This window comes from Lissotriton helveticus, chromosome 8 (genome assembly GCF_964261635.1).
Source record: "Lissotriton helveticus chromosome 8, aLisHel1.1, whole genome shotgun sequence".
Lineage (NCBI taxonomy): Eukaryota > Metazoa > Chordata > Amphibia > Caudata > Salamandridae > Lissotriton > Lissotriton helveticus.
The window spans coordinates 937,666,739-937,681,937 of NC_136069.1; the positions used below are offsets into that span (position 1 = coordinate 937,666,739).

Genomic DNA, 15,199 nt, shown 5'->3' on the forward strand with positions numbered 1-15,199 from the left:
GTATTGCTGAGGGTTTTACGGTGGAAGAATGGAGTCCTGAGACAGCGGCCAGTATGTATGTTGGTCACAAAACCCCTTATCTCAAAGAGAGAGATAGTCCATGCATGTGTTAGTCACTGGCTGCCCTGGTTGTAAAGTTTCTTGCTAAGTCATCAAACAACATAGATATTCATGTTATTCATTTCTGGATAGCTTTTGACAAACTGCAGAAACTAGTAACAGGTCTCACACACTAATCTGTCCCCGACCCATTATTTAAATTAACAAGAAGGGAACTCATGAGCCAAACTATTCGACAAGCACAGCTCCTAGATATTTAAACATTTTATTACACCTTCCTACAAATTTGAAGGTATGCCACCAAAGCTGTCAAGTGGATACATGCCACACGCCACATCTTCAACAAGTAAGGGCTCTATAGCAACCAACATTAAGCATGTTACAATTTTGAGACAACATGCAACAATATTAAAAGCAATACTACAACTCCCAGAATACAACATAATGTTGTTAAAAAGCCAACACTGTCTAACATGTTGCATATAGAATGGAAACTCTTATCAGTTAAAAATGTATGTCTCTGGTTAGAGAAGAAGCAACGTGTTGGCTTGTACATGTAATGTCCTGACAGCCAGTATCATATGAGTGTGTGGTAAGCAGCTGCAATGCAAACCAGGGCTTGAGTACAGTTCAGAGATGCATGAAAGTTGAGGGTTATGAGTGAAGGGGGATCATTAAGGCAGTAGGTGAGCTCACTCACCAACTACAGTATTTATAGGACTGCAAAATGCTTGGTAGAACCCAGAAGCTCCAGTTATCGGCGAGCTTCAGCCCTGGCTCCTGCGCCCATCAGCACACACACCACCTTGGAGCAGAAAAGCGGCCATCCAAGTGACAGTGAATTGTTCCTGTGCAGGTAAACACAGAACTCATCAGAGTCATGTGCTCATATTCTTTCAGGGCATGACATTCACCAGACGTTACTTGCTGGTAATGGCACCTAGCAGGGAACGGGGGTGGTGGAGCGGGGGATGGGATAAAAAAAAACACTTACCTCTTTGGTCAGCTGTGTCTCTCCTCCACTTCCATGTTGACGCGCCAGAATGGAAGCAGGAACTGGAAGCACACACAGGATCCCACCCCTAAGCCAATCACAACGCTACAATGCAGCGTTGTGATTGGTTGAACACCGTGGTTCGGCGCTCAGACATGGAATGGTAGCCTAGGCATGTTCCTCACCAGGCTGTGTAATGCAGCCTGGTGGGGAACATGCAAAGTGAGCATGACTGTTTGGCTGGCCCAAGAAGGCTGGCCAAACAGTCATGTACACTTAGAGTGAGCCCACCACTCCTCCCCCTGTGACCCCAGCCCCGCCCGCCCTAACCCAGCAGCTACCAAAAATAAAATGATAATAACCAAGTTATTATCATTTTATTTTTTCACTGCTTTGAAAGCAGTGGGGCCATGCTCCTCTGCCTTAACAGAGGTGCCACCCCTGCTTGCTGGAGGTCAGGAACCAGAAACAAAAATAAGATACAAATCATGATTTTAGAAGCTGGCCAGAAAAGGTGTGACCAGAACGGTGTTATAATGCTTCAATCTTAACACTTGTGTTTACTTTTCTTCATAAAACGATCCATTGATTGTGCTGTGATGAATGCTCTGCCTGATCCTACCATGACAACTAAAGGAACTTGTCCCTACGGATATGCACATTGAGAAGTTTGTGATCTGCAAATGATTAAAAAAAAAATGTCATGCGTATCACAAAGGTGGAGTTCGGGATGGAGTACGAAGCCAACAACCTCATAAAAGAGCGTAGATAGAACAGTCGGCTGTGTGAGAAGCAACGGGAAAGGTGGATGGGGAGAAGAAACAGGCATGAGGTTGGGTGGAGGGAAATGAAACAGGGGTGAGGGTAGAAGTAACGAGTGGTGGCAGGGAGGTGGGAGGGAAAAGCAGCAACATGGGTGAGGATATGGGAGATGGCCTGAAAAAACAAGCATCCATATGGAGTGCTTGAAAAAAGTAGCTCCCAAAACGGGAGCAGTGGAAGGATACAAGTACTTGCTCCATGCTCCAGGGGAGAGACAAACTCAAGAGACAACATGACGCATGAATGCTGTGACAAATGGGGAAAAAATCAAATGCGAGACATGCTGAAGCTAACCAATGATAAGCTATTGGTGGGCTGTGGCTCATTAACTGTAAACAAAATGTCTTGCAGAGACAGAGCATGCGCTGTCTCTGCAAGAGCTACAAATGGAAGGTCCCCGACTAACCTCACCTTAGAGTTGTATAAAATGAAAGCAGTTTCAGCAGATGTTTATGGCACACAATTATGGAGTTATAAGAAAGTTAAAGATCTCCAAAAGATTAAACTTGTTTCCAAAGATCCCTATTAAAGCTAGGTTCAGGAACTTCTGTGGAAGCCCTACAACTCTAGCTCAGCCTCAAAAGCATATGGCAAATACATAGTCAACCTGTTATACAGCTATTATAACCATAGATGGCTCTGCAAGAAAGCAGTACAGTGTTAGGCACTGTAAAGAAATACTGATCCTTTGTTGATGTTCAAATAACTTTTTCTCTGTTTAGCTGTGTAGATTGCAGCTGCACAGCACATAGTGAGATAGAAGGAAGAGGGGTATGGACTCAGACCTTTCCCACCTTTATTATCTTATGCAAACAGAATTACTGTACCTCGCACTAGGCACTTTCATGGCTTTATGCACTGAACAATATGTGTCTTATTTTCATATCTGTATTTTTATGATATTTTGGTATATTTTGTTAAGTTGGTATTTTGAATTAACAGGAGATATAAAACACTTAAGGTTGGCCAGACATTACATCTCGTCCCTTTGATGCCACTGAACACTCCATATGATGTTCCTATATTTGTAATTGTATGTATATTTGAGGTAGTATGTTGTTATGGTAGCTAGCTGAGAATAATAGGATTCACTTGTTTCAAAGTGCTGAATAAAGAAATGGAGAAAGTGTGTCAAATGAGTCCCAAACTTGATGACCTGTAGAAATTGCTTCAGAGAGATATGTTATAAGCTTTTGTGGGGTCAGGTCAGGTCCAAATATTTTTGGGGCCCCTCCTTGGTTTCTGATCCAAGAAGCGGCTTGTAATTAGGGAGATAAGTACAATGGGAAAAGGAATACCACAGTATGATTTTGTAGCATCTCAAAGGTATAGGGTTTTGTTGCTTTTATTACTTAAATACATGTACCGGGAAAGTGGTCCCCTGGAGTGCGAGGCCCTTTGGCAAACAACCTAACTGTCCTCTCCCTGTGACTGCCCTGACTTCAGAATATGTTTGTCCTAGTGACATAAAGGAAAACAATCAGAATAACTACAGTAAAATAAAACAGTGCTTACAGTCTGCACTTGTTCCTCTTGAATTCCAAAGCTGCTGACAGGGGTACTTTCGATGGTTTCCTCTTGAGGTGCTGGGATGCTGGCTGCTGCATCTAGCAAGAGTAAACATGTAAACATCAGTAATGGAAACAAAAGACATTAACAATGCCCAGGTCCCCTCCCTACCTCAACGCACCAGCACAAATGAAGGAAACTTGTGATTAAGGAGGCTGTCTTTCTGTGGTGGGGCATGCTAAATATCATCAAGGTTGTAGAGATACACCAGGCAGCACAACAGGTCCTCTTGGAAGAAACTGGGTGGTGGTCCAACAGCACAACACTACATATAAAAGACTGATGGTGGGAATCCCCTGCCCTGGCCTAAGAAACACCAGGTTTACTTCATACTGACATGCATATGCTTCTGTGTTGCAGAATGCCAGTGAGCTTTCAAGCCCTTTGGGCATGAGCAATCCCAAGAAGTGGGTCGAAGAGGAGGGTCATTACTAATTTGCATGTGACAGGCCTCTGCCTAGAGTTGCACAGTTCAACAACAATTTATAGTAATTCAAGAAATATAGAAGTCAATGCACAAATATAAGTGAAACGTTGTTTAATCACAATGTATCAACAAAATAATTATTACACAAAATCATGTCATTCATCAAAAACAGATTAGTGCCCCAAAGGGAGACGGGTAGGGAGGGTGGTGGTGAGAGGAGTAGTGCAAGGTTTTAGGGTAGAGACATAGCAACGGTCGAGAGACCTTTTTCAACAATACAATAAGTCTGCCTTATAAGAAACAAAACTGGAGAATAGAGGCGCACTCCTGTTTTATACTAAAGTGAATTGAATATATTCGCTTGACACATTTTTCTGATTGGGGTGCTACATTACACACGAGTGTTGGCTAACACCGTTGCCTTATAAGAAAGCCAGATTGTAATGACGGAGTCTGAGGCCACTGTAGATTGATGATGATTTATTTTCAAAAATAGATGGAAACAGGTGAGTGCCAGATGACACGACTTCCTAGTACTGCATCCAACCGCAACTGCAGAGCCCAAGTCGAATCCCAGTAACATTCCTAGAACTACATAGTGTGATAGGCACGAACCATTTAAAGAAACAAGCATAGAGAAATAATCTAACCAAGTATATACACTAATCTATTTACAAAGTATTACACAACACATCCCCCTCTCTTCAAATGAAAACAAAGATGATGAAGCTTAAGTAAGGAAGCAGGAAAAGAGGAAAAGAAAAGAAAAGGAAAGAAGGTGGAGATAAGGATAAGACAAAACAAAATACATAATTTAATCTTTCAGTCACAAAACATATTCTTTCAACCATCCAGGAAGGACTCTCCTCCTCTTACTTAAAGACGTAGTAAAATTTGTAGCATTCGCAAACTGATGATGAGATTCTGTATCAACAGAATTGGCAGCAGAATTACCACCAGAATTACCATCAGCTGTCGAAGACCCTTCCCCACTGGTTAAAGTAAAAGTAGGAAAATCAGAACTAGTGGAGGGAGACTCGTCGACAATGGTTTGAGCATTACGGTTAACTTCACTAGTACACATACCCAAACCCAGATGAGATTGAAGACTACTTTTGTCAAAATAATGTTCAACCCAATCAAAATTGGACGTTTTTTGAAATTCTGGAGTATGCTCCACAATTTGATGATTGACATCCAGTGCGACATTCTTGAGATTCCACACCTTGCCATCTTTAAGCCTAACGGCATTGCGCAGAACCTTCACAACCTGTTGAGTAGAGTAAAACTTACTCTCTCTTTTGGGACCCAAACAGGTTTCTTGATCCGAACCCAGTCCCCCACTTTAACTGGAATGTGTTTTGTGCTATGCAATGTATCATAATATTCTTTACTTTTCATATGTACAGATTCTAAATTTCTTCTGACTTGAATAGGAGACTAATGTTGAACTCTGCCATCAAAAAGCCAATTCGAGTTGAATTTACACCTGGGTGTCCTACCTCTCATCATGGTGAAAGCTGATAACCCAGTGGTGGGGTGAATAGTAACTCCAAGTCCAAACTGCTTTCTGTATTTCAGTTTTCCAATCTAATCCTTTAGTCATGGCCACTTGGATCACACCCTTTAACACCCTATTAAAACGTTCCACAGTACCATTTCCACTAGGATTATATAGAGATGTTGTTTTGTGCTTCACAGCACATTTTTCAAAGCAATCCTTAGCCAATTTAGACGTAAATTGCACACTATTGTCGCTTAACACACAGACAGGTAAACCTTCCATTACAAATATTTTATCCAAAAACTTTAAAATGACCTCTGTGTCAATTCTTTCAACAATCTTCACAATTGGCCATTTTGTAAAAAGATCATGTACAACCAAGCCATACTCTCTCAAATCCCCCACAGGACCAAAAATATCAACAGCAATGGTTTCCCAAGGAAGACTGGGAATAACCCCTCACTCGTTGGTGGCCTCAAAGTTTTTAAAGACTTGTCTGCAGAAGAGCAACAAGAACACGCCTTGACAAACATCCCAACAATGTCATTTACGCAATTGTGTGCCCCTGCGACCTCCTCTATGTGGGTCAGACCCAGAAAAAAGTGAAGGCTAGGATGCTTCAACATTGTAGTCGGATTCACTGTGTAGTGACCGGCGCCCCTTTGGTAGAACACTTCAAAAGGGCTGGACATCCACCGGTCAGTTTCAAGTGGATAGTTCCTGTAAAGGGCACTCTGAGCGCTAGGGGTGGCAACATTGGACATGTACTCAATATCCGTGAATCCAAATGGATGCTCTTCTTTGACTCAATAAAAAACGGCCTTAACGAAAATGACAGTAGTTTTGTCCAACTAGCAACCCTGTGATTTTAGGGCATTTAACTTTCATGCTGTCAGTCAGTTTCGCCTCTGTTTTACAATAAATAATGGAATGAACCTTCACTTACACCTCTCACATTGTGGTTTGAACCAATTACCATCACTGACTATTTGTATTAAGGTCCTTATGTGTTTCATTATCATCTATTTTTGCTCAAATCCTGAACAGTAAATGTGATGTGTCCACAGCATATTTAATCTCAAAATGCCAGTGCCCCTACCGTCATGTGTAACAGGTACGCTCTATTATCAACACATTAGGTTCTTTTTCAACATAATGCATGTAGCAACGCTGTGATCCTAGGACATTCAAATTCACACTGTCAGTCATTTCAACACCGTCTTTCATTAGACAATGGAATGAACCTTCACTTACCCTTCTTACATTGTGGTTTGAACTAGTTATTACCATTGTCTATTTGCGCCTTATCTACATTAGCTAAAAACATACACAATATTTGAGATGTGTCCACAACATATGATTTTCACAATGCAAGTGCCTTACCGTCGTGTGTGACAGGTACGCACTATTATCTATGCATCAGGATTTTTTCCAACTTAATGCATGGTTGCCCTGGGCCATGATATTCAATGTCTTCAAAATCATCCATTCTGACCCCTGTCCTACTGCAAGCTGTTTCTTAGATTGTGCTGATATCGCAGTCTTTCCTCCTTGCCAGTTCACGCATTTTACGTGTCACGACGTGTACGCGCCGACATCAAGTTTCCCTTGGAACACTTAAATCAAATTGTGGCCGCCCGGAGCTCCTCCTGCACTATGTGATTATTTCTCCGGACGGAACTCGTATTGATTCATTCAGCAGGTAAGAGGCGGTATGATTCGCGCTTGTGTGCGATCCCCTCCCTCAACAAGCATTATTTTGCAAAACTTTCCGCAGCGTGCAGCTCACCCTTCCTTTCTCCTTCCCTGCCTAGATTCACCATTCAACCGACCGCAGCGCTGCGTTTTTGCCGGAACCCTCGGATCAATCGTGGCCACCTGGAGCATCCCGGCAATTTTTTGTGTATGCTGCTCCAGCACGGACTGGCGATCTGTTTAACCTTCAGGTACGTGTGGACTGTTTCACGAGCCGATATTTTTTACGTGCACTTGATTAATCCTCTAAGCATTTAGCTGCACCCGATTCTCCCTTCTCCCCGCTTTAGATTCACCAGTAACCGACCACAACGCAGCGGTTTTTGACCTTGAAAGGATTTCCTTGAGGACGGTGATGAAGCCTATCCTCTGTAAGTCTCTCTCTCTTTCTCACCGATCACATGAGATCCCAGCTAGTATTTTGTCCTTAATGAGTTTCCCCGTTTTTGTCTTAAATTCCTAGACATTCTGATTGAAGCCCAATTTACCTATGATGTTGGTTCCGCTTGATTAACATGCTCCGTATTACCATTCATGATACACGGTAAATCTGTTCCCTCCTAAATCTGCAACTTGTGTACGATATTATCTCACTGTAGGATGCGCTCTAGTCTATGAGCGTGAACGCGATGACGCGTCACGCCATAGACAGGAGCGCGATGCGCGAGCATGCGCAGTAGGCGCCAGAGTGAAAGCGCGAACGGGGAAAACGGCAGTTGGCGACCGGAGCAGTCGCTGTGTAGACGCTCGGCGCCCTTGTGCTCTAATTACTTGTTTATATGGAAATAAAGATAAAGCATTCATACCTACCTGGACTCTGTGCATAGTGTGGGGCAAAGAACATTACATTGGCGACGAGGGTGGGACCACGAACACCAGGCACCACAGTGGTCAGGAGCAGACACTCCATGACAGCCCCACACCTCCAGCAGTAGGACAACAGCGACAAGGAAAAAAAAGACGAGCAGAGGGCGTGGCAGTAGCTGAAAAGCACGGGAACCATCCTATCCAGCTCCAACAACCAGGTCAGTGCTGGGCAAGGGAAGGAGAGCACAGCCAGCACCCTGGCAGCCAAAGGCATTGACCCCAAGACAGAGGAAGGGGCGCAAACCGACGACCCCACGCAGACTAGAAGGGATAGCACACCAGGCAGCCCCAGAGGGCAAGGGAACACGGCAGGGAGTGCAGGAGCATCCGGTGTGCCCAGTCAACACAGTGCCCAGGCGGTCGACCCCAGAGGTGAGGCTAGAATGGCAAATCAAGCGTCTGCTCTGATGGCCCCTGTTCCATTCCTGCCTAGACCGGGCGAACCACAGTTAAAATGGGAGGACTGGAAGGAATATTTTCAAAACCATATTGAAGCACTCGAAGATGAAAATGAAGGGGCATTCACCCCGGAAAGGAAGAAGAGACTATTACTCCACAACCTGGGCCCGGAGGGGGTGAGAGTGTTCAAGAATCTGGTGCCCAAGGAGAGGGGAGCGACTGAAACAGATGTCTTTAAAAACGCACTGGATGACTTGGACAGCCATTACCGTCCAGCAGTCTGTGTCTCCATAGACAGGTATAATTTCCAACAGCGGAAGCAGGAGGCTGGTGAGTCGATTGATGATTATGTGGCAGCGCTCCGACGCTTGGCCATCACGTGCCAGTATGGAGGTCTTCAGGAGGAGTATATAAAAGACCAAATCGTCATGCACACCACGTGCAGGTCTGTCCAGGACAAACTGTGGGCGCAGAGTGAGACATCCCTTAAAGAAGTTGTGGCGATGGTCAAAAAGGCTGAGATGTCAAGGCGCGGTGCGGAGGCAGCCAAACGTGAGAACGCACCGAGGCAAATGGTTAACAAGATAGATGAGGCACCCCAGCCCGGAAAACCCAAGGGAGTGTATGGAGATCAGAGGAAGGACTCGAGATGGACAGGGAAGCAGGCAGTCCGCCCTAGTTCAGACAACAAGTTTGCATGTTATAGATGTGGCAGCACGGCACATTCGGCGCAGGATAAACGCTGTCCCGCGTTCCGCGCCAGATGCTCGTTTTGCGGCCTGGTCGGCCATTTTGAGAAAGTCTGCCGCAAGAAGGGGAAGAAATCCACGGTCAAGTGCGTCGATGCGGCCGCAGCCGACGTCAGCGGGGAGGACGACCTGGATGACGACGACTTGGTGTTATGCATCGAGGACCAAGTACTTGAGGTGACGGGGAAGCGAAGAGACAAGCCTCGCACGGACATGTTGATAGGGGGAGTGAAGGTACACGTGGCCGTCGACTCAGGATCCCCTTGGACCATCGTGCAAAGATCCATATGGGAGGAAGACTTTGTGCCTGTGGTGGGGCCAGACCTATGGCCGCCGGACATCAGACCCATCTCGTACACGGAAAATGCCATTCCCTTGGTGGGGTGCCGAGACTTCACATTCGAATTCAGAGGGAGGTCAGCCACGTGCACCCTGTATATAGCGGAGAGAGGACCTTCAGTGCTGGGGTGGAGAGATGCAGGAGATCTGGGGATCATACTCAACCCGGGAGGAAAAGAACAGATTCTCTTGACAGACGAGTGGCCCCTCACGAGAGGTGAAGATTGGAAGTCAGCATACCCCAAAGTTTTTGACGGCTCAGTGGGAAAACTGGACAAGTTCGTTCACAAAATGGTCCTCAAGGAGGGCGCAGTACCAGTGGTGCATAAAGTCAGGAACATTCCCATGTCTACCAGCGGAGCGGTACAACAGGAACTCCGGAGGCTAGAGGAGCAAGGCGTCATAGAGCCGGTGGATAGTGCGGAGTGGCTATCCCCCTTGGTTGTGGTCAAGAAGCCAAACGGGCAGGTTCGGCTCTGCGTTGACCTCCGCGAGCTCAACAAAAGTCTCATCGTGGAGAAGTTTCCCCTTCCCAGAATCGAGGAGATGCTCGCCAAGACTAAAGGTGTGACTCACTTTTCCACTATAGATCTCACGTCTGCATACTATCAGATTGAGCTGCATCCATCGAGCAGAAAGTACACCGCCTTCATTACTCCATTTGGGTGCTACCAGTTCCGGAGGATGCCCTTTGGCCTGGCATCCGCAGCGGCTGTCTTTCAGAAGCTGATGCATCGGTTGTTCAAGGACATTCCAGGGGTACAGTACTTTCAGGATGACATCCTGGTAATGGGCTCTTCCAAAGGTGATCACGACAGGAAGTTGCAGAGAGTGCTGGAAGTGTTGCAGAACAAGGGGCTAACGGCGGAATGGAGTAAGTGCAAGATAGGGACCCATTCGGTGACCTACTTGGGCCATGAGATCAGCACGAGTGGAATTTCACCCAAAGAACGAAATGTGAAGGCCATAAAGGATGCAAAGGCACCCAGCTCCAAGGAGGAGGTGCGGTCGTTCCTTGGAATGCCGAGTATTATAGTAAGTTTGTGAGACACTTTGCCACTAGGACGTACAGAATGAGGCAACTCATCAGAGACAATACCAAGTTTGAGTGGGACGCAGAAGCGCAAGCGGAGTTTGACACAATCAAAGACTGCATCAGTCAAGCTGTTCCATTGCAAGGGTTTGTCCCCTCAGGCCAGACCGTGGTGACCACAGATGCCAGTGATAAGGGCTTAGGGGCGGTTCTGGCACAAGTGAGGGATAATGGTGCCACTGAGACGATCTGCTTTGCTTCCCGTGCGTTGTCTCCGACGGAGCAAAGATACAGCGTAATTGAAAAAGAGATGCTGGCAGTCACATGGGCTTTAGGTAGATTCAGACAGTTCGTTTGGGGTACGAGATTCAAGCTGCAAACGGATCATAAACCCCTGATCAAAGTCTTGACTTCCTCGGGTCATGAGACAGCGACCCCGAGAATAGCCAAAATGACTCTGAAGCTGCTCGATTACACCTATGATGTCGAATACCTGCCGGGAACACAGAACAGGGTAGCGGATTATCTCAGCAGGGCTGCGGCGATGGAAGTGGCGCCGGAGGATGCCCTGGACAAGGAGGAGATGGTGGCAAGTATGGAGGACTATGAGAGTTCGATAAGTGTCCAAGAATGGGAGGCCGCCTATGATCAGGACATGGAAAAAGTGGAGATCAAGAGACACTTGACATCAGGCTGGCCCGACAAAAGGAAGCTCACTGATGGAGTACGGAGGTTCTATGAAATAAGGGAAGAACTGTCCCTGAGTGATTCTGGAGTGTTTATCTATAGGGGCGAAAGAGTCGTGCCGCCAGATTCACTGGTACCCAGATTGCTAACTCTACTACACGAGGGCCACCTAGGTATTGTAAAGACCAAAGCACGCGTTAAGCAGATGTATTGGTGGCCAGGCATGGATGTCCACATTGAAAGGCAAGTACGGGAGTGCGGCCAATGCCAAGGTGCTGACAAAGTGCTGAGGCCACTCCGACCGGCCATGGGGAAGTTTGACACGCCACAGGGACCTTGGGAGAACGTGGCAATCGACATACTGGGACCGGTCCTGGACAGCAAAGGAGTGAACAAGTATTTATGTGTGGTAATGGACAAGTATTCAAAATGGCCTGAGGTGGACATTCAAGAATCCATGGACACTGACACGATTTTGAGATTCCTGACTTCAGTTTTCTTAAGGGAAGGCATCCCCAAAACCATCCTCAGTGACAATGGCCCGCAGTTTGTCTCGGACAAATGGATTAGGTTCATGAGGAGAAATGGTATCGAATCCAAACACACGGCAGTGTATCATCCCGCATGCAACGGTCAGGTGGAGCGGTTCAACCGTGTGCTGATGGGCTCCATACAGGCGGCCATCATGCAGGGAAAGGATTGGGAGACCGAGGTAATGAGTATGCTGTGGTCCTACAGGATCACCCCCACGGCGGTGGGGTACAGTCCATTTCAAGTGCTGAGAGGACGGCATCCGTTCACACGGGACAATGTAGTGTGGAGGGAGAAGACCATCACTAGTAAATGGTCCCCTGCGGTGGTTCAACACAACTTGGAAAAAGCCCAGAAGATCTATGCTGCGAATTATGACAAACGTCGGAATGTGAAAGGAACAGAGCTGGAGGAAGGAGAGTGGGTTAGGGTTAAACTCCCTACCCTTCAAAGGAAAGGCGACAGCAAATATAGTCAGCCCCTACAAGTCAAGGAGGTGCGAGGTAGAGCAGCCCTCCTCAGCGATGGCAGGGTGTGGTCCCAAGACCGCATGGCTAAAGTAAACAAGATAGTCGTATGGCCCAAGCTGGAGGAGACAGAGACACAGAAGGACTTCCACGAGAACACGCCTCGACCTGAGCAGGCTGATGAAGTAATTCCCGAGGAAATAGGAGAGGACAGTGAGATAGAAAATTCCAGCGCAGGGTGCGCAGTCAGAGATGTCACACCGACTGGAGTAACACAGAGTGGAGATCGGAGAGATGGCGTGAGACCAGGCGGAGACAGAGAGGTGGAAGAGAACATGCCGGTAAGACACACCCGTAGTGGCCGGGCAGTTACAGTGCCCTCAAGATATAGAGACTATGAAATGTGTGGACATTAACTATAAGTTGGCACGCTGGCAGCCAGCCAGAGAACATTGGGGAACCAGGGACTACTCCGCAGAGTTTGAAAAGTTAACTTTGTTTACTGTTAAAAAAGGGGGAGATATGTAGGATGCGCTCTAGTCTATGAGCGTGAACGCGATGACGCGTCACGCCATAGACAGGAGCGCGATGCGCGAGCATGCGCAGTAGGCGCCAGAGTGAAAGCGCGAACGGGGAAAACGGCAGTTGGCGACCGGAGCAGTCGCTGTGTAGACGCTCGGCGCCCTTGTGCTCTAATTACTTGTTTATATGGAAATAAAGATAAAGCATTCATACCTACCTGGACTCTGTGCATAGTGTGGGGCAAAGAACATTACACTCACCACCTTCCGGGATTCAAAATAACTTATATCCCATTTTTTAAGTTCATTTTTAGATACTATGCCCCACCCCCGTCCTGAAAAAGACCCATTAGTAAGGCACCAGCTTTGCCTACGTCTTCGTGGGTCGAAACGTCGACAGTTTATCCATGTGACCATCTGTCCATGTACCAGCTCCCACCCTGAATATTTCATGTATTGTAATCTTTGGGAGAATGATCTGTTTATTTATTGTTGGAGACATTTATGTATAACATCTGGCTTGCTTATAAGGCAGACTTATTGTATTGTTGAATAAGGTCTCTCGACCGTTGCTATGTCACTACCATAAAACCTTGCACTACTCCTCTCACCACCACCCTCCCTACCAGTCTCCCTTTGGGGCACTAATCTGTTTTTGATGAATGCCTTGATTTTGTGTAATAATTCTTTTGTTGATACATTGTGATTAAACAACGCTTCACTTATATTTGTGCATTGACTTCTATATTTCTTAAATTTCTATAAATTGTTGTTCAGTACACTACGTTCTGGGACCCCTCTCTCTTGTACTGTACAGTTACCCAGGTCCCAGTGACTACTTTGGGTATACCCCCCTTTTTGCAACGTAGAGTTGCACAGTCTGCGAAAAGCACTGGTTGGGATGGTACCCAGAGCGATTGCCAGTGATGTTGAATATTTTAAAAGCATTTTCCCATCACCTTTTGTGTGGTTGATGTAATGCCCTAAGCGACCAAGGCTATGCCCAGACCTGAATCCCTTGCTCACTGAGCCAAAGGAACCAATCTATGATCACTAATAAGGCCTAATTAGGCTGAAACCTGTCTGAGGTTGCTTGTTTTCACTTTCCGGAGGAAGCATTGTCTGGCAGTTTGGTACGGACTGTTCTCTTGAGGAGAGCAGGACAATTGACAGTGGTTTACACTACTCGCAAGCATTCTTTGCATTACTTTTAATGTGTTAGATCCAAAGAAAAACTATCCCCGTGGTCAACAGGCTCCTCCTGTCCGAGGCAGAATTCCAGTGATGTGCCTGTGTGTCTGTAACTGCACCACTGAGAAGGTACATTGAATTACCCAAATCCATAAGGGCAATGACAAATTAGAATCACTCTCTGGGCCTGAAGCATATGTCGGATAGGGCTGAGTAAACCCCTGTGATACCAATAGGAAGAGACAAGGAAAGGAAGGCATTTATCAGTTCTAAGCCAACATGGCATACTACCACGTTTAACAATTGCACAGTAGGTAATGCCCACTGCCAGTGCTTAATTTGAGCGTGTGGTTTCCTGGCTCAACACTGGCACTTAATTGCCAACAACCGCACTAATGACAGTCCATCACACGGTGGCACTGTTTGTTTTAAATAGAGATGAGCACAAGAACAGTTGTTTATGAATTCAATATATATTATAAATGGCTAATACCTGCCACCCAAGTCATTCTTACAGCTTTGGGGGACAGAAATAGTCTGAAGTGCCACACTTGAAGGAGTGTGATGTTCGCAGGGGGGTTTGTACCGTCACCGTCAACGCTGGCCGGGCAATGGGTGGTGCAATCTGCAGAGGCCTCCTTACGACAGCCCTGGCAGTTATTGTTTTACTAATTAAGCACTGCCTCATGACAGTAACCCATAAAACTGTAGCAAGATACTACCCAGTTACACACTGCAGCACATAATACTAGAAAGAAGAAGGGGCGCTCTACAGCACATGCAGGGGTATAATGTGATGACTGTACAGGTAACCGTGAAAGGATTGTTCTATGCAGGTGGCAGGCCAACGTTTTAGTAGTTAGTTGTATGCTTAAAACATAAACCACAGATGATTTAGGGCAGCATGGGGATCGTTGGTTAGGATCATATTCAGTCTATTACTCTATTAGCTAATACTTTTGCATAGCTAAAACATTTATATTATGAATAAGGACTAGATGCCTATTACCAGCACAGTTTCTCCTTACTGCCATTTACGAGCTTCACTATCAGCAAAACTGACGCTTCTTTCATTGTGCAGATGCTCCTACACAAAGCTCCTGAGCAAATGGACAGGTTCAGAAGGTATGAAACAAGAAGTTGTACAAGGAGAGGGTGAAGCTGGCCCTGTACAGGTAAGGTGTCTTTTTGATGTCAAGAGCCCTTTCATTTGAAGAATTCCTCTTTCGCATGAGTGTATCAAGAGACCGCCACTGAGACTCCATTAGGGTGAGACGCAAGTTT

General features: G+C 46.1%; 1 protein-coding gene across 1 annotated transcript in view; it reads right to left on the bottom strand.

Moving 5' to 3' along the window:
* LOC144773831 (interphotoreceptor matrix proteoglycan 2-like) overlaps positions 1-15,199 on the bottom strand; it is an 896,924-nt gene that overhangs the window by 455,612 nt on the left and 426,113 nt on the right. Inside the window, exon 5 of the mRNA XM_078658926.1 lies at positions 3,392-3,483. Within this exon, the coding sequence (XP_078515052.1) occupies positions 3,392-3,483 (92 nt within the window). The remainder of the gene's footprint in view (positions 1-3,391; positions 3,484-15,199) is intronic.